At 43.9% G+C, this 17,627-nt stretch overlaps 5 protein-coding genes across 9 annotated transcripts in view; 4 read left to right on the forward strand and 1 right to left on the reverse strand.

The window, feature by feature from the left end:
- The first annotated feature begins 2,158 nt into the window (after positions 1–2,158).
- On the forward strand, positions 2,159–5,594 carry LOC117750228 (ASNSD1 upstream open reading frame protein-like). The gene is made up of 6 exons (XM_034561331.1): positions 2,159–2,306; positions 2,483–2,536; positions 2,762–2,837; positions 2,925–4,401; positions 4,815–4,996; positions 5,297–5,594. The coding sequence occupies exons 1-4, from the start codon at positions 2,232–2,234 to the stop codon at positions 2,963–2,965; spliced, it is 246 nt and encodes an 81-aa protein (XP_034417222.1). The 5' UTR covers positions 2,159–2,231; the 3' UTR covers positions 2,966–4,401; positions 4,815–4,996; positions 5,297–5,594.
- On the forward strand, positions 2,163–5,874 carry asnsd1 (asparagine synthetase domain containing 1). Its single transcript, XM_034561324.1, has 6 exons — positions 2,163–2,306; positions 2,483–2,536; positions 2,762–2,837; positions 2,925–4,401; positions 4,815–4,996; positions 5,297–5,874. Exons 4-6 carry the CDS (start codon positions 2,986–2,988, stop codon positions 5,541–5,543), a joined length of 1,845 nt encoding a protein of 614 aa, XP_034417215.1. The 5' UTR covers positions 2,163–2,306; positions 2,483–2,536; positions 2,762–2,837; positions 2,925–2,985; the 3' UTR covers positions 5,544–5,874.
- On the reverse strand, positions 5,541–9,920 carry LOC117750227 (glucose-1-phosphate adenylyltransferase large subunit 3, chloroplastic/amyloplastic-like). 5 transcript variants are annotated; one of them, XM_034561330.1, is made up of 8 exons: positions 9,770–9,920; positions 7,237–7,326; positions 7,074–7,153; positions 6,874–6,989; positions 6,665–6,762; positions 6,196–6,264; positions 6,052–6,110; positions 5,541–5,844 (listed from the first exon to the last, which is right to left on the reverse strand). In XM_034561330.1, exons 1-8 carry the CDS (start codon positions 9,812–9,814, stop codon positions 5,709–5,711), a joined length of 693 nt encoding a protein of 230 aa, XP_034417221.1. In that variant the 5' UTR covers positions 9,815–9,920; the 3' UTR covers positions 5,541–5,708. The 5 variants fall into 5 exon arrangements, with proteins under 5 accessions (XP_034417221.1, XP_034417216.1, XP_034417219.1 ...); XM_034561325.1 differs by lacking the exon at positions 9,770–9,920 and adding an exon at positions 7,907–8,473; XM_034561328.1 differs by lacking the exon at positions 9,770–9,920 and adding an exon at positions 7,928–8,470.
- A 164-nt stretch (positions 9,921–10,084) lies between these two features.
- On the forward strand, positions 10,085–12,206 carry LOC117750463 (serine/threonine-protein kinase pim-2-like). The gene is made up of 6 exons (XM_034561699.1): positions 10,085–10,785; positions 10,928–11,094; positions 11,189–11,446; positions 11,539–11,719; positions 11,836–11,997; positions 12,089–12,206. The coding sequence occupies exons 1-6, from the start codon at positions 10,395–10,397 to the stop codon at positions 12,178–12,180; spliced, it is 1,251 nt and encodes a 416-aa protein (XP_034417590.1). The 5' UTR covers positions 10,085–10,394; the 3' UTR covers positions 12,181–12,206.
- Positions 12,207–15,878: 3,672 nt separating this feature from the next.
- Positions 15,879–17,627, forward strand: part of LOC117750215 (kalirin-like) — a 4,968-nt gene continuing 3,219 nt past the window's right edge. The window contains exons 1-4 of the mRNA XM_034561310.1: positions 15,879–16,132; positions 16,535–16,653; positions 16,823–16,985; positions 17,074–17,195. The gene's annotated coding sequence lies outside the window, so the exon portion shown is untranslated. The remainder of the gene's footprint in view (positions 16,133–16,534; positions 16,654–16,822; positions 16,986–17,073; positions 17,196–17,627) is intronic.

Raw genomic sequence — 17,627 nt, forward strand, 5'->3', positions numbered from 1 at the left:
TGAACGCAGCATTAGTTATTACTTACTAATGAATGCACGATGCACAGAGTGGGAGAAACAGCCAACCAGCACGTGTTGTGGTTAGTCACGATCAACATAATCACAATACTTTAGCATGAAGCACTGTACATATAGGCCCTATGGTATGTGAACGCACATATGGCTGCTGGGCTATACTAATACATGTGCTTATTATTATTTTTTGCACGTATCGATTAGTTTCCTTTCGGCCCAGAGCAACACACAGACCTAACCCTGTGCCATCTCATCATATGAGGGAGCAAAATTGACACCTGCAAAGAACATAAGCACATATTTTGAGCCCGAGCGATGACAATAGGCACTTCTATCCCTTTGTGATCTATTCAGGGATCACAGAGAGCTTTCAGCCGTTTGAAAGTCTGCACACATTGAGCTGGTACAAACAGATTACCGCCCGCACTATTAGTGGGCCGGTGTGTCAGCCGGGCTCAGATACCTCTTATCAGCGGTCAGACGGCTGCTGTGTCATTTTGTGGCCATGTGACCTGCAGGTATGCCGACTCCCCTGACCGGATCCTTTTTCAGCCGACAACAAGCTGTGTTTACGTCGGCTATATTTGTGCTTCCAGGACCAAAATATGAGAATGACTTGCCTCCTGCGGCCTTAAGTTGCCCGACACTGCTAAGCCACAGCTAAAGAAGGTATAGAGGTGAAGGCAGGGCGAGAAGGATGTGGACTGTGTACGTGAGGCCGGATCCGATTATTCATCTATTCTTCATGCGGGGCTTCTGTTCACTCTTTGTGCCCAATTCTAAGAACGTGTCGCAATAGAGCTAAAAGGGAACACAGCTCGGCGATATTTAGAATAACTGAAGCTGGGCTCTTGAGGTCTCCCAAAATCTCATGATACTGTTGGACACTAGTGGAGATTACCAACCATCTCGGTGACCATAGAACACCAGTAACAGCGATGGTAATTATTACCATTACCCTTTTTTTTTGGGAACACAACAGTGTTGCGGTCTTATTGTTTCTGTGGATTTCTACCGCATGAAAAATCAACATCAAAAGGTCACCGTCTGGCTGTGATGACCTGGACACCTGTCCCAAAAAAATGACAGCCCTTGATTCCGGGGAATGCAACGGTAAACATCTGACAGCTGTGTCTGATCAATACGACGTTTGCAGATATATATATATATATATTTAGTGTATTTGTACCACATGTGGATGGAAGGTTTCTGGTTTGAACCCCTGCATGCTTATTGAATGAGTAATCCTCTCCCCTCCCCCAAACACCCCCTGTCGCTGCCAACAGGCAAAATCTATATTATTTTTTACAAGGATCGCTTTTTAGTTCATTCCCACACACCATTGTTATACTGAATCCACATTGTTGATTTCCTTATTTCACTCATCGCCTGAGTAAATGGTCCACCTTGGTGGAAACAACAACACAGGGCCTAGACTCATATGACTGGAAAACATGAACAACCCTCAGTTTTATTTACTTGATATCAAGGTTATTTTTCATACACACTCTTGTCTTTAGCATCTAGCAGCAACTACTAGCCTAATATAATATAAATATGTATGTATGGTGACAGCTCTGGGAATGCTTTATCTTTTATCAACTGCATCTAAAAAATAGAAAAAGCGGATGATGCCACTCTGATGTGAAGTTAGTGGTTTGTGCAAATGTTAGGTTGTCACTGAGTGTAAAGAGCTGGTTTTAATCGACGTGTAGCAAAATATGGTGCGTGTTATCTAAAATGCTATGAACTGCGACAAAACATGACAAAGTTATGGAAGAGGATTGGGGACAAAGGATGTCCGATTACGTCCGAATTTTGAAATCAGAACTCAAATAATTGTGTAGCCCTAATCCTCTTCTGTTCAAAGTATCACAGCACAACATGACATATGAGAAAATAAATCTCTGTTGAAGAGTGGCACTGTGTAAACAGCCACTTTTTTTTTTTCAATGTATTGCATTTAAATTGTGCATTAATTTGCTGTAGTGTGATGGCCTGTGCTCTTTTAATATAAACCTATAGTAATCTAGTTTTTATTTTACATCTAGAATCTTTAACAGATGAAAAAACATACTGTGTGTGTCAACCGCCCACCTCCAGGGGGCAGTGCAGTCACAACTGGACCGACCAACGCACCCGGAAACGCTCTCAAAGCTGCTGCGCATGCGTGTACACTGAAGTTATCCGTTCACGTAAAATTAACTTCCACCAACATGTCTTCGAAACTTCGCGATAACGAGGATAGTTTTGAAGGACCGTGCGCTCTCAAGGAGGAATTAAACAAAAAGGTGAAGTCCGCTAACACGAGCTGGTAGACATGTAGCTAACGTTATAGCATGAAGTACATGAATAACTGGGCGGCCATGTTGGAAAGTTATAGCGTAAAAGCGGGACTCTTGATCATTTTAATTAGTTGTTTCCATTTCGTCAGCTCTGTAAATTAATTATTTTTGATAACTTTCAGATAAAGGAGCAGAAGGTTGTCGTGGATGAGCTCTCCAATCTGAAGAAAAACAGGGTGGGTGGAGCCAATTGTACCTCGAATTTACATATTTATTCTTTTTTTAAATATTTTTTAACTGTGGTTATGCCTTGCAAACTATAGATAGGAACTCTCTTAGTTAAACCTTTTTTCCTGAGTTGTTAAATGCACATTGTTGAGCAATCTTTTAAATTATTTTCTCCAGAAAATGCATTTTTTTTGTGTATTAATGTACATTTTGTATACATTATACCCCCCCAGAAAGTCTACATCCAGCAGAGGAACAGTAACTTATTCTTCCTAGCAGACAGAGGTCAGACACTGGGTTCATGTAAAAGTAAGTCATTTTTAATAGATAAACTAGCTGCGTTTTGTCTTATCTCACTGAAAAATGTGATCATAATGGGTATTTTCCTTTCTCCAGAGGAACTCGATAACATGAAAAAGGACCTGCAGGATATGTGAGACGGACCTTCACCGCGACAATGTGCGGCATCTTTTGTCTGTTGAGTCTGTCGGCCGCTCGGTGTGCGTGGAGCGAAGCGGTTCATGAGCGTTTGAAGAGAAGGGGGCCCGACTCGAGCCAGGACGTCACAGTCGGAGGCACAGATGCCTGCTATCGGTGTTTGTTCTCTGCCCACGTTCTCCACATGAAGGGTCTTCTTACACCTCAGCCGGTTCAAGACCACACTGGGAATGTTCTGGTGTGGAACGGGGAGATTTTCGGAGGTCTCCCGGTGATGCCAGAGGAAAATGACACGGCCGTTGTCTCTCAGCGTCTATCATCCTGTGACGGCCCTTCGGATATTTTGTCCGTCCTGTCCACTTTACGTGGGCCGTGGGCGTTTGTTTACCACCAGAAGGCTGGAGACTACCTCTGGTTCGGCAGAGACTTCCTTGGAAGGCGGAGTTTGCTGTGGACATTTGATGCAGAGGTCAACGCCTTGACCCTGACTTCTGTGGCGGCCCGTGAATCTGGACCTACGCAGTCTTCTTGGCAGGAAGTCCCGGCAGTTGGTGTGTACAGGGTCGACCTGAAGGCGGTAGCAGAAGCTGGCTGCGTGACGTTTGAGGTTTATCCCTGGGCTCACGGGGGACGCGATCTTGTCTCGAGGAACAGTCCGGCTGTTTTGGAGTCGGTCCCCAGCGGCTGCACCGCCGTCATGAACCGGTCCGGCCTCGTACTCACCTCACCCGTGTGCCCTCTCAATACATCCATCCCAAAGTTGTCAGATGAAGAGGAAATTCATCCAAACTCGCATTCACATGTTACGGATCTGGAGCAGCTGCTAGCAAGCAAAGAGAATAACGACGAGGTGAACCGTCTCACCTATGTTCTCAGCGAGGCGGTGAGGCGACGTGTTCAGTCTCTGCCGTTCAAGGTGCAAGACGATTCCCCTTCTCCTGATGAACTCGCTAGTGTGGCCATACTCTTTTCGGGAGGACTCGATTCAATGATCCTGGCTGCCTTAGCTGACCGTCACATACCCGCTCATCAACCAATAGACCTTCTGAATGTAGCGTTTAAGCTACAGGTGCCAAAGAAGCCGAAAGAGTCCGCAAGGAGACCCGGAAAGCGCCAAAATAAGCCGACAGATTGTAAGGGCGACGGAGCCGATCCCCAAACATCCAGCCCCTTCGACGTTCCAGACAGGATCACTGGGAAAGCCGGTCTCGGGGAGTTACGAGACTTAAATCCGGAAAGAAGATGGAACTTTGTTGAAATCGACGTAACGAAGGAGGAGCTGCAGAAAATGCGCCAGGAGCGCGTTTGCCATTTGGTGCATCCGCTGGAGACGGTGCTCGATGACAGCATTGGCTGCGCCGTGTGGTTCGCAGCAAGAGGGATCGGGTACGTCACGGGGCACGGTGACCCGAGGCCCTTCACGTCGTCGGCAAAGGTACATGAGTCAAAAACTTCTGAGCTCTATTGAACTTTTAAAATATTTTTTAGGGGATTTGATGCAACTGTTCCATGCGCTACTACACTGGTGTCAGTGCTGAAGGATAAAAAGTAAATTTGATATTAATAGGACCGCCCCCTCGTAGTCGACTTAATTAGTCAATTTGGTCGTAGTCGACTTAAACTTCTTTAGTCGATTAGTCGTTTTTTAAAAAATAATATGCCGAATGACTTATTTCCAAGAAACGCACGAGCACAACTCTGCTAACCACAAGATCAGTTTTACAGACTAATTGATTAAATCAATTAATTGATTAGTCGACATCGATGCGTCATATCTTAAGTTGAGATATATTTCCCAATCCTCAAAACGACCACATTGACCGTGTTTACCTTTTTCCACGACCGCAGGTGGTTTTGACAGGAATCGGGGCGGACGAGCAGCTGGCCGGTTACTCCAGACACAGAGTCCGATTTACAGCGTCGGGACATGAGGGGCTGATCCAGGAACTGGAAATGGAGCTGGGCAGGATCCCGTCCAGGAATTTGGGCAGAGATGACCGAGTGATCGGGGACCATGGGAAAGAGGCTAGGTAAGGGTTGTGCACGTTACCAGAGCCAAAACGGGATGTCTTGAAATTGCACATTTAGTTCAGTTTCTCCGGGTACTTTATTCAGACAGTTAACTGATCCTGATGGGAAGTTAAGTGCAGACTATTTTAAGTATGAGACAGGCTTCATCTTTTAAGACTTTATCCTAACGGAACAGAGGAAGTGGTGTGTGTGTGTGTGTGGCTGTGCAGCAAAAAGTCAGGTTTCAGGAATCAGCGTTTCTCCTCTTGAGGGTAAAAAGGTGTACGCGGCGAGTAAATCACAATCATAACTGCCTTCAGATTTCCCTACTTGGACGAGGACGTGGTGAGCCACTTGAATTCTTTGCCCGTGTGGGAGAAGGCGGACCTGTCGCTTCCTCGCGGCGTCGGGGAGAAGCTCCTCCTGAGGCTCACGGCGAAGCGGCTGGGCCTCGGCCAGTCGGCCGTCCTGCCCAAGAGAGCCATGCAGTTCGGATCCCGCATCGCAAAGATGGAGGCCCGCCATGAAAAGGCCTCTGACAGATGCACAAGACTGCTCACAGAGTAGACAAATCATTGGTTTTAATGTATATAAAAAAATTAACATTTTAATGGAAAATCCCTTGCAGTACAATTCATATTTAAAGGCTTATTTACAGTTACAATTCTTGAAATTGGCCATTTGATTAGTTATCGTTGCATAAATATGGTGTTTTTGTCCAGTTCCCAGTTCCTACACCATGTAAGAGCCAGCGTCTTGAAGTTTCTCTCTGAAGTAGAGGTCACATTCAATATAGGAAGGCAAGTTTCCAACGTCGAAACGCCCAGAAATCTGATGAATGTATACTGGCTCTCTGAAAGTAAAAAAACAAAACAATAAAGTATAATTTATTGAGAAATACACGTGACAAATTGATTTTTAAAGTATTTGTTTTAGCTGAGTACATAATTTTTTACGTGTATAGAAAGTTTTAAAAGAAAAAAAAGAGGACCGGCCGGTCGCCACAAAGCGGAATTACAAATAGATTTGCATAACGATGCTGATCCCGGACTCTTGAGGGTCCGGCAGAAATTACCTTGGAATGAGCCAAGACACAAAGTTCCCCGGGGCGTCTTTCTCATCAATAGGAGCCTCCTATGGAAACAACAAGTTGAGTATTAAAAGTAAATAAATAAAAACGATTAACATCGCATGTCGTACTTTTGATTATTAAATGTACCTTCTTTTCCTCAAGAAAGGTATCCAACAGAGGAAGGCTTTTCTTTGAAAACACATAGAAACATGGACACTGAAAAACAAATGCAAGAAGTTATTGTCTCCAAAGTGGTGTAGATGTATACTGTACATGTGGGGCGTCTCATAAGAATACCAGTAAACTTCACATGTATCACGAACATGTCACCTATTAATTAGAGGGTCATCGCATCGGACAGAATAATTGGTAGCCAGTCGTTATTTCAGATTTTTATATTGCTATATGAAATATTATGACAACATGTTTGTACATGTGCTCTTATGTATTTCACTGAGAGCTAAATACTTAAACTCGGTGAAGACCATGAAGCCCCATCTTTGGGGTAGATGCCAAGTGTCTTCTGACGTCTTATGAGCCGGAAACATTAGCCAATCGCTGCAGAGCATCTGCAACCAAAGAGCCGAGCGACTGGTGTCGTCGGGAGTGAACTTACTGCTCTCCTCGACTTTGTCTCGGTAGGAAGAGGCTTCTCCTTCATACAGAGGACGCGGAGATCGCCGTCTACTTCCAATATCCCGTATTTACGAGTGTCTGACAAAGACGCACACAATGCAGAAGTGATTTGCGAGCACGAGCCGTGTTTGAAACTTCGGGGTGAGACTTCCACGAGGTCGTGCCGAGAGCCGAACCTCCTCTACTCACCCTGCTCGTCGCACTGGTACGAGAGCACCAGACAGCTGTCCTCGCTCTTTGCTTGGAGGTCAGAAAACCTCTCTTTTACTTTGCTGAGGCTAAAATCCTCTTTGAAGAGGGTGTCACTGTAACGGATGAAAAAGGGAGTTGTGTGAATCTGGCAGAATCGGGGACATAGTGTCAACTCGGGAGGGAGGAGGGGCACTTACCCCCCAATTATGAGGACATGGTCTTCTACTTCGAAGTGCTTTACTGCAAGTTGCAGGCAGGCGACGGCTCCAAGGCGCCCCTTGGTGGAATAGAGTCAGAGGTATAAAAGAAACAGAAACGTGTGTACAATATGTTGTTGTGATGGTGAAAACGTGCGTTTACATCGTTGCTCGTCGTCCGATCGCTGAGGATCTCGACGTTTGTGAAATGTGACGCCCACTCTTCGAAAGCGGCGAGGTAGACGGCGTTAGTCTGTGGAGAGAAAGTGGGCGCTCGAGTGTTGGAACAGAGTGGGTCAATCATTCTCAGTCCAAGTGTATACCTGCATATTATGGGATGGCCCTGGTCCTTAAGGCAAACAAGTCTGTATTGGCTTAACAAATACATTGGTATGATTACTGCAAAATGTACTAATTCTTATTATTAAATAGAAAAAGTACTCATTATGCAGAATAGCTTATTTTTAGACATTACATTTTAGTCATTACATATGTTATTATTGACTTAACAAATACATTGGTATGATGACGAAAAATTGAATAAAAATAGTAATAATACTTATTATTATTATTAAATTGGAAAAAATACTCATTATGCAGAATGGCTTCTTTTAGACAATACATTTTAGTCATTACATATGATTTTATTATTGGCTTAAATAATAATTAGTACTATTTATTTTATTATATTTTGCGTAAAAAAGTACTCATTATGCAGAATGGCTACTTTTAGACATTACATATGATTTTATTATTGGTGCATTATTAGAGGATAATGTAACATGTCACGGTTCTATGCATCATATTTAATGGCCCTCTGAATACAAGTTTACCGACGACGTTCCGTTACTCACGACGACATAAATGCGGTCCACGCAGTCGGAGGCGGTGAGCGCGCGGACCCAGTGGGATATCAGGGCGCACCGTCCCACCGGCAGCAGCGGCTTGGCGGTCCCAGACAGGTGAGCGAACTTCCCGGTGCTGTCGGCCGCCACGTCCCTCTGGAGCCTGGTCCCGTAGCCGGCGGCGAGAATCACCGCTTTCATTTTACACTCGGAACCGGGAGAAACGACGGTTACTCGCTCAGTGTTACCCGGTAATTCACTTCCTTGGCAGGCAGAATGGGGGGAATATAAAGTATTGGGAAACGGCTACAGACGGACCGAGATCGGACTCTACTCTCGCGATAATCAAGTCTGGCTTCGCGAGACGAGATTTTGAAACACGTCCGGTTGCAATTCTTTCAAAATAAAAAATAGCTTTCTCCGGAGATTTTACAGAATAACAACGTTTCGATTAACCACAGGGGCAGGTGTGCGAGATTAACTGTTTTTAGAATTAACTGTTTTTTTAATTAAATGTTTTTTTGTTTGCATGCGTGAGGCAGATGTGTCGTCGGAGCGGCCTCTCAGGACCCAAGTCGACTCACTAGGAAATACACATTTCCATCGCTTAGCCTCTCTGTCGCGTTCTTTTTATGGGATATTGTTAAAGACTAAACACGGATGACTTTGCTGTGAAATGCACCACCTGTTCGGGAGGCTGTGGTTGAGACGCCGAGGACACTTAGCGAGGACCAGAGTGAAGACAACGTAGGTGACTCTGTTGATGCCTGTTCAATATACTACTAACTTCAATAAATACTTGACAAAACGCTCTTGTTGTGAGTCTGATATGTATGTCATACTTCGTTATCTGACGTCAAGTCGATTTGAGAGCAGTTTCCTCTTCATACAGTGTGCAAATAAAACAGGGACAAGATATGTTGTGTCCTTTTTTAATTTGATTTGGAGGACTTCAATTGCAGTTCTGTCCCCAAGTAATAGTTACAGAGACTGCTTTCTGCTCTCTGGCCACACGGGGGCAGGGTTGAGCCCGTAACGCTCGATAGATGAGGACTAATTGGTTAAGTTTGTGCAACTTGGTTGAAAAGGTGCGCTCACCTTTTTACTCATGCAGCGAAACGCCGTCGGCGAGGAAAACATCGCCGGTGCGCTTTTCTTTCTCCAAATAAGAGCAAAAGAAACAAATATTCTGTGCATGTAAACGTATGTATTGTTACATCATGTTTGGGAATAAAGGAACAGTTTGACATTGTGACATCCCGACTTTCTTATGTTACGTTACATAACGATAGTAAAGTCAACGCTGATGTTCCGTTTAACTGCCCCGTTTGCTGCCGCTTCTCGGAGCGCGGAAACGTGCCTCCAATTGACAATTGCGTATGTTCTCTGCTCCCGTCGACACCCGGACCTAGTTGTTCCTGTTCTCCTTCTCTGCAATAAACTACTGGTCTAAGAACTGTCGCTGCATTTGGGTCCCTGAACTCACCACACCATAACCATGTGGGTACAACCCCAACAAGTGCATTAGAGATCTCTGGGGGTCGCTTACATTTAAACATATTTTAATAAATGGCTGCTATTACATTTGGTTCAACATTGTCGGAGCTACGCTAACGAGTTAGCTGTCAAATGACAACATTGATGCCACTCTCATAATTGATTTGTTGAATATGAAGCTAGCTGCTTAGCTTCATTTAAGAGGAAACAGCTGGCCGCTGAATGCACAGTATGAATGTATTCAGTGGATACCTCCATCTTTAATTATAAACTGTACACACAGAATTTACTCTAAACCCTCATTTGCATATTCCGTAACGGGTCACCTTAGACCAACAATTAAGAAACGGTCACCTTAGACCAGGCATGTCCAAAGTCCGGCCCGCGGTCAGATTTCATACGGCCCGCAGATTCGGTCTTATAATGTGTTAGTTATGGCTCGCTATCTCTGTCAGAATAAATAAATACAAATGTAAACATGTAATTCCTCATTTCACCACACGGTGGCAGCACCGTTCTCAATGGGCGTTCACACCAAACGCGTCGCCGGCAGAGCATCTCAACGCTGATTGGCCGGCCAGTTGAGAAACTCGCCGGCCAATCAGCGTTGAGATGCTCCGCCAGTTTGTGCTGCTGCTCTCGTAGGGCTGGAAGCGGAGTCGGTGAAATTCCCCGAGCTGTGTGAGCCTACGGGTGATGTTATGAACCCAGACACCAGGGCGTTAGATGTTCCGACGTTTATGGGATGTCCACAACAAGTGGATACCTCCATGTTCATTTATAAACTGTACACACAGAATTTACTCTAAACCCTCATTTGCATCATTCGGAACACTGTGACGTCACAGACTGTGACTTCATAGAACCCGTCATAAAAGGCACAATAGAACGCTCGGTGCCAGCTCCCATATATAAACTCCAGCCTTCCAGCAACAAACACTATTTTTGTTAGAAAAGTCTTCATCAGTCTTCAGGTGTAATGGGGAAAGTATTAGGAAAACACTTCTACGCTGAGGAGGACATCGTCCCTGGAGGAAGGAATAGAGAAGAATCACAAGATGGGGAAAGCCCACAGAGCAGGCACCTGGACCCCAACCCCTGTGAAGATGAGTTGCCGTCCAGCTCCGTCCCTGGGCAAAAAAAGAGGAAAAGAATAGAAGATGGGGAAAGCGTACAGAGGGAGAAAAGCAGGAGACTGGACCTCATCCTGGACCCCATCCCCCGTGAAGATGAGTTGCCGTCCAGCTCCGTCCCTGGGCAAAAAAAGAGGAAAAGAATAGAAGATGGGGAAAGCGTACAGAGGGAGAAAAACAGGAGACTGGACCCCATCTCCTGTGAGGATGAGTTGCCGTCGACCTCAGAGGACACTGGTAAGCTATATCCCCATATTTTAACTATTATTCTGCTATAAATGGTTTAAGAGACATCGAATGATCGTCTTGTGTTTTTGTCCTCGTTCGTGTTGTGAACATCAGTAAATTCATGTTGTGATGTTTTTTCTCTCATCTCTAGAAAGCAGAAACCCACCCGAGGCGGCTCAGAGCGAGAGAAGCGCCGATGATGGACCGGTTCTAGACTCGTCAGCCATGTTTAAGGCCAAGTACCGGCAGCAGAAGAAACTTGGCGAAGGAGGATGTGGATGCGTGTATGCTGGCTATCGTAGAGAGGATAATCTTCCTGTAAGTTTTTCACATGTTCTTTCACACACATACAGACACACACAGAGTACGGTCAGGAAGTGTAACCAAAAAGTCTTGTTTGTATCTCCCTTAGGTCGCTATTAAGCATATTACCATAGACGAAAATCTCCTCCTTCACGAAGACACTGATGGGCTCCATATCCCCATGGAGGTCGCTGTGCTAAGGAAACTAGAGGCCGAATCAGAGCGGCATTCAGCACACGTTGACCTGCTGGACTGGTACATTGTGGACGAGGAGCTGATCCTGGTGCTGGAGAGACCGATGCCGGCCGTAGACCTCTCCAACTACATTGAATCCAAAGGAGGCCACTTGAAAGAAAAGGAAGCTAAGGTAAGCTGCTGTAGTCATCTCAGAGTCTCAGCCATGAAAACATGTCCAAGCATCCTCTCTGATCCCTCAACTCTCTCTTTTTTGTCTTTCAGGTTATAATTAAGCAGTTGGTGAGTGTAGCCATTGACCTGCAGGAGAAACACATTTTCCACCGGGACATCAAGCCGGAAAATCTCCTTATTGAGACCTGCATGAAGGCGCCGCGAGTTCGCGTCATCGACTTCGGTCTGAGCTGCTTCGCCGAAGAAGACGACGCCTTTGACACCTTTTATGGTAAGAAGTCCAATTTTACTCCTGCTCTTTATTAACTTTACCCATCGGGGACTTTTACATTGAAACAAAGCTCTTCCTCGTCCTCAATGTCTTTTTATTATGTCTGTATATTTTAGGTACTCACATCCCCCCAGAGTGGTCCAGTCGGGAGGAGTACAAAGCGGGACCCTCGACAGTATACCAGATCGGAATGGTCCTGTTCTTCATGCGACACAAGGCGGCATCTACACCGGAGATGACCTTTCAGGAGCTGAATGAGACCAGTTGGCTTTCCAAAGGTAAGAAAAACATAAACACAAAAATCTGTTCATTTGAGTTCACGTTGCGATGGATCACATGACCTCACCCATTCTTCTCCTTTCTCTACAGATGGCAAAGATTTCTTTGAGGCGTCCTTATGTGCGGACCCGGATATTCGTTTCACTCTGTACCAGCTGAAGCATCACCCGTGGCTGAGATAGCATCACACACACAAACACACGCACACACGTCTTCATTTATTTATTCCTCATACGTCTGCCAATCAATTTTTACCCGCTGTCATCGTAACACCAGCCGCGCAGATCAGCTGGTCCACTCTATTCAATAAGCACAAGGAAACAATGATATGGTTAGCCTATCATCTTGCTGCTGTCTTATTTAAATATGACTGTCTCTCTACCGTCAGTTCATTCATGTTGCTTTTACGCACAATTCAAGGTGAAGACAATAATCAGAACGTCGCATCCGGATCTTCTCCTCGATATAATATAAATATGGCCAGGAGCCGAGGCGCTGCCCAAACCGTGAGATTGTTCAATCTCTTGCATTTCCCTGTTGGACAGGAGAAACATTATCGTAAATCCATTAATAGCAGCGGGCCTCAAATAATCTTGCTAATATAAAGGGCTGGTCCCATCATTTCAAGTCAAGATGACTAAAAAGATCTGATCAATACACGATTCAGCCAATCACGTATTCAGCTAATTATAATATAAATATGGCAGACTGCGGCCAGGAGCCGACTTGAGTTTCCTGAAGCACGATGACGGCAACAGACCAGCATCGATGTTTCTTAATGCTCATTTATTGCTCAGCTCTTTCAGGCTGTTTGTGTGCAGCAGAAAGCGTGACGGCGCTCTTTAACCTGCCGTGTTCTGCTGCAGGAGCGCGCACACGCAGCCCCGATGGTACGAAGCGTTACAGCGGTCTTTAATATAATTTATAATTCATAATACTCGGCGGGCCGGATCAAAACGTCATCCGTCATTTCCAGTCAATATGATTTAAAAGATCTGATCAATATACAATTCAGCCAATCACGTATTCAGCTAATTATAATATGAATATAGGCAGACTGCGGCCAGGAGCCGAGGCGCTGCCCAAACCGTAAGATTGTTCAATCTCTGGCATTTCCCTGTTGGACAGGAGAAACATTACCGTACATCCCATAATGTCGTCGGGCCTCAAATAATCTCTACTATAAAGGGCCGGACCATCAGAACAGTTTCTCAAGCAGCTGAAAGAGGCAGCCAGTGGATCTGGATCAAACAGAAGGACCCTTGCTGGGCTATAACTTCATGACCCCCCCACCCCCACAGGGGAACCCAATTCAGATCCCTCCAACTTGAGGAGGGCATATGAGGTATGCGGTCAGTTGTAGGGCTGGCTCAGGGAAGTGGACGCCCCTGCCTTGCATAGTCCCGTGGGAAATCTTAATTGGGCATGGGACACAAGCTAAGGCTTGATCACCCTTTAGCTGGCCACCTTTGTTGAGGGTGTTTAGTGATTAAAGGCCGAAACACCCACTAAGGCACTATTCGAAGGCACACTACTGAGGATGTGTCCCAAAATTGACATCTTAACCCAGTTTAAGAAATAAACCTCCCATGCCACTCTGTCAACATCACGGCAAAGCTCATGTGAGTGCATACCATCTATTGGCACAATGGACAGTTTTAACATCTTGTCCCGTGTTTTTCGATTCTAAGCTTTTATAACTACGGTCTTTTGATTTGACCAAAATTATAAACTGATCTGATTAAGAACATAGATTGCGGCAAAAACTCGTACGGTAATAATAATAATAAACGTTTTAAGAACAATAGGTTCTCAATACCACAAATACAATACTGGTATATTTATCTATAGTAGTAATAAATAAAACATCTGTATGGTTCCCTTTTTACCATTTTGTTCATGCCCAGCCTTTTGAACACTTAACAATTGGCATTAATATTAGTAATAATACAGCAAGATAATAATGAAAACGGTCTCCCCTTGCAGTCAATGCGTGCAGACAGCATGACATGGAGTTGTTTGATGGAGCCTTTAAGCTTTTATAAACGTCTTTTGATTTGACCAAAATTATAAACTGATCTGATTAAAAACATAGATTGCGGTAAAAACTTGTATGGTAATAATAATAATAATAAACGTTTTAAGAACAATCGGTCCTCAATACCACAAATATTATACTGGTATATTTATCTATAATAGTAATACATAATATTCCTCCTCACTGTCTTTTTATTATGTCTGTATATTTTAGGTACCCACGTCCCCCCAGAGTTGCATGCATGTGGACCCGGATCAGCGTTTCACCCTGGAGCAACTGAGGAATCACCCGTGGCTGAGATAGTATCACACCACACACACACACGTCTTAATTTACATTTAAACATAAACTACACTATAGATAGATAGCTGTTTTAATTTGACTCACATTATATTATTTATGTTCTAACAATTGTCTTATTTTTCAGATCCAGGCACAGGCCCATCCGTCCGAGGAGAGGGGATCTCTCTTTGAATTGCCTCTTCCGAGATTTCTTCCCATTTTGGGGAGTTTTTTTCTCGTTTTCTTAGAGAGCTCGGGATGGGTCAGGAGCTGCTGCTGCTGCTGCTGCTTTGAAAATAATAAAATTTTATTTAAAAAATTAATCTTTTCTTTCATTTTTTACTTTAATATGATTTTTAATCCTGTTGTCAATAAACCTGGAATTTCGGTGTCAAAAAGTCAAATATTGCTGGTGAGCCCAGAGCCACAGCTAATCTCAGATATTTCCAGATATTTCTTATTTCTTAGAAATTGTACATCATGGACTTTATCAAAATGTTAAATTCATATCAAGCCATTTTTCTGCTGACAGGATAAGTTGTTGCTGCATAAAATAACAAAAGAAACGGTCACATTAGACCAAGAATTAAGAAACGGGTCCTTGGACCAAGAATTAAGAAACGGTCACGTTAGACCAGCAGATACGAAACGGGTCCTTAGACCAAGAATTAAGAAACGGTCACGTTAGACCAGAAAATAACCGGGAATTAGGAAAAGGTCACGTTAGACCAGGTGGTACGAAGGCCTAACATACACCATGTATCCGATGTTGGTCTTCGTCACAACCGTCGTTTGTTGCGGGAGTAGCAGGAGCTTCCATTTCTGCTTCCATCATGAAATCAGTCATCTACTCATGTAGCTAGTCGCTAGCTAAGTTAGCATCCTGGGCATCACTGGGAATCAAAAATAAAGGCGGCTTTGAGAGCACTGACTTGATTAACCAATGATTTAACTTCAAGCTAGCACCACTGATTCAACCTGCTCGCTTGGAGTCTGAGTTCCACCACAGTCCTCGACGTTGGTCTCATGGTTCATTTTTTTATAAAGATATATTTGATTTTGTGGCGAGTAACAAAGGTTTCAGGGGAAATATATTAGAGTAAAAGTATCAGTTTTCTTTGCAAAATGTAGTAACGTAACTTCGTTACTGTACACAACTGGAATAGAGACTGGAAATAAGAAACATTCACATTAGACCAGGAAATATGAAACGGTCACGTTAGACCAGGAAATAAGAATCGGTCACGTTAGACCAGGAAATAAGAAACAGTCACATTTGTTACCGAAAAGACACAACAATAGCATGTGTCAAATAAAACAAATAATGCAGTTAAGTTATTATAAGTATCATAACCTCAGCGAAACGTTTACATTTGACCTCATCTGTTTTCCAGCTTCTCAACCCAAATTTCATCCAGGAAGGTAAGAGACACACAAGGTCATCAAATACGCAAGTTTTAGATTATTCAGACAATGCAGTTTTTTAAAAAAAATGCTGGTGTGGCACCCTGGACATGTTAAGGGATAACATTGTTGTCAGAATTGTTGTTTTATATTGTGTTAGTACCTTGTCCATGCCATCCTTATTTTATGGTTATTATAATTTAAAACGCTTTGTGTTCCAATTTAGAACTAACCTGTTTCACCCAACGCAGCTGCAGGGCGATGCTCATGTTCGCCAACAGGTGGCAGTAGCGGGTTTTAGCATGATTGGTGCGGTAATTCTTGTCTAAAAGCAAGCAAGTTAGACCAGCGGCACACAGACAGTTAACTTGTGACGCAGTTGTTAATAGACTGTCTAGGTGTGTTCACAGGTGAGAGAAGTACACACGCGCCACATGGATTCATGTTTCGCTTGCTTTTGCAGTGCTATGTTGTGATAGTTATTAGCTAAGTGTTTAGGACTGAAAGAGAAGACGGCTAACTAAGGCTAGCGCAATTAGCTAAATGATGCTAATCGCGAGCTAGCGTTTTAGCGCCATTGTAGCATCAGTAACCTGGCCTGAGAATTGCATTGTCCCATGTAATATTCCATACATGTTGTGTCCAGTGACAGATGTAAACAGTTGTGTGTGTGTGTGTGAGCATGTATAGTTTCAGGTTGTCTGTTCACAATTAATGTAATTCTTGTCAAAAAGCAAGCAAGTTAGACCAGCGGCACACAGACAGTTAAGTTGTGACGCAGTTGTTAATAGACTGTCTTGGTGTGTTCACAGGCAATAAAAGCATCTGAAATACTGAATAGCAACTGTCATCCTTCCGTGTGTAACACTGTAATACCCATTTTGGCCACAAGAGGCTGACGTGAACCATTCCAGGCGAAATATTCAGACAAGTGAGTTTCAGTTACACGTTTTGCTCAAACCCAATACATGTACCTTGTGTTTTGAGTGTATGGAGAAGATTAAAACTCACCTGGATGAAAACATGAATGATTTTTTTTAGGATGATATGAGTATGACAACAACAAACAAACAAACAAAGATATTCTGCCTCGCCTGCAGTGGCTCCAGAGTTCCTCGTCGCTCTGTCGGACGTGGTGTGTGCGTTCGGGGAGACTGTGGTCCTCTGCTGTAAAGTGTGTGGACGACCCAAACCCTCCGTCACCCTGAAGGGCCCCGACCAGAACCCCGTGACCAGCAACAACCGCTTCACCATCGACATCAGGTAACGGCAACGCCCACGTGGGTGAAGCCTCCTTCACATCGCCTTCTTCCACTTCCTACTCATTTTTCCTCCTCCTCCTCCTCTCCAGGGACACAGGCGACATCTTGTTGAAGATCTGCAATCTGATGCCTCAGGACACCGGCATCTACACCTGCGTAGCCGTTAACGACCACGGCTCCGCCTCCTCCTCCGCCTCCATTAAAGTGCAAGGTGACGGTCACGGATTAAAAGGAGCATTTCACCTTAGTCAGCGCTAGATTAGTTTTTCTCAGATGGGTATATATTTATATATATATTTATATAAATATATATATATATATATATATATATATATATCTCTCTCTCTCACACACACACACACACACATACACACACACACGGACATTACATTGACTTAAATTCATGTTCAGGAGACGTTAAACTAAGTGTTGACTCTAAAATGTAATGATTTACTTTATCTGTCCCCGTGAGGAAGGCCAGTCCCCACAATGTTAACCGATTTATGGCCCCACAAGTCATGAAAACACATGTGGAGAACATGGTTAGCTAAACAGCTAATCTTAATAATACAAACTATTTATAGATCAAAGCCGCTCACAGTAAAGTCATATCCACAGTTTATTAGACTAAACTAAAAGTCGA

Source organism: Cyclopterus lumpus, chromosome 21 (genome assembly GCF_009769545.1).
Source record: "Cyclopterus lumpus isolate fCycLum1 chromosome 21, fCycLum1.pri, whole genome shotgun sequence".
NCBI classification, from domain to species: Eukaryota; Metazoa; Chordata; class Actinopteri; order Perciformes; family Cyclopteridae; genus Cyclopterus; species Cyclopterus lumpus.

What these genes read in the sequence shown, in the direction of transcription:
- LOC117750228 (XM_034561331.1), top strand. Translation starts at nt 2,232, where the DNA reads ATGTCTTCGAAACTTCGCGATAACGAGGATAGTTTTGAAGGACCGTGC. An exon ending in AGGAGGAATTAAACAAAAAG is followed by an intron (nt 2,307 to 2,482) that starts GTGAAGTCCGCT and finishes GATAACTTTCAG; the next exon opens with ATAAAGGAGCAGAAGGTTGT. An exon ending in GACACTGGGTTCATGTAAAA is followed by an intron (nt 2,838 to 2,924) that starts GTAAGTCATTTT and finishes TCCTTTCTCCAG; the next exon opens with AGGAACTCGATAACATGAAA.
- asnsd1 (XM_034561324.1), top strand. Translation starts at nt 2,986, where the DNA reads ATGTGCGGCATCTTTTGTCTGTTGAGTCTGTCGGCCGCTCGGTGTGCG. An exon ending in CCTTCACGTCGTCGGCAAAG is followed by an intron (nt 4,402 to 4,814) that starts GTACATGAGTCA and finishes CCACGACCGCAG; the next exon opens with GTGGTTTTGACAGGAATCGG. An exon ending in GACCATGGGAAAGAGGCTAG is followed by an intron (nt 4,997 to 5,296) that starts GTAAGGGTTGTG and finishes AACTGCCTTCAG; the next exon opens with ATTTCCCTACTTGGACGAGG.
- LOC117750227 (XM_034561325.1), bottom strand. Translation starts at nt 8,119, where the DNA reads ATGAAAGCGGTGATTCTCGCCGCCGGCTACGGGACCAGGCTCCAGAGG. An exon ending in ATCGGACGACGAGCAACGAT is followed by an intron (nt 7,154 to 7,236) that starts GTAAACGCACGT and finishes TATTCCACCAAG; the next exon opens with GGGCGCCTTGGAGCCGTCGC. An exon ending in GTACCAGTGCGACGAGCAGG is followed by an intron (nt 6,763 to 6,873) that starts GTGAGTAGAGGA and finishes CGTCTTTGTCAG; the next exon opens with ACACTCGTAAATACGGGATA.
- LOC117750463 (XM_034561699.1), top strand. Translation starts at nt 10,395, where the DNA reads ATGGGGAAAGTATTAGGAAAACACTTCTACGCTGAGGAGGACATCGTC. An exon ending in GTCGACCTCAGAGGACACTG is followed by an intron (nt 10,786 to 10,927) that starts GTAAGCTATATC and finishes TCTCATCTCTAG; the next exon opens with AAAGCAGAAACCCACCCGAG. An exon ending in GTAGAGAGGATAATCTTCCT is followed by an intron (nt 11,095 to 11,188) that starts GTAAGTTTTTCA and finishes TATCTCCCTTAG; the next exon opens with GTCGCTATTAAGCATATTAC.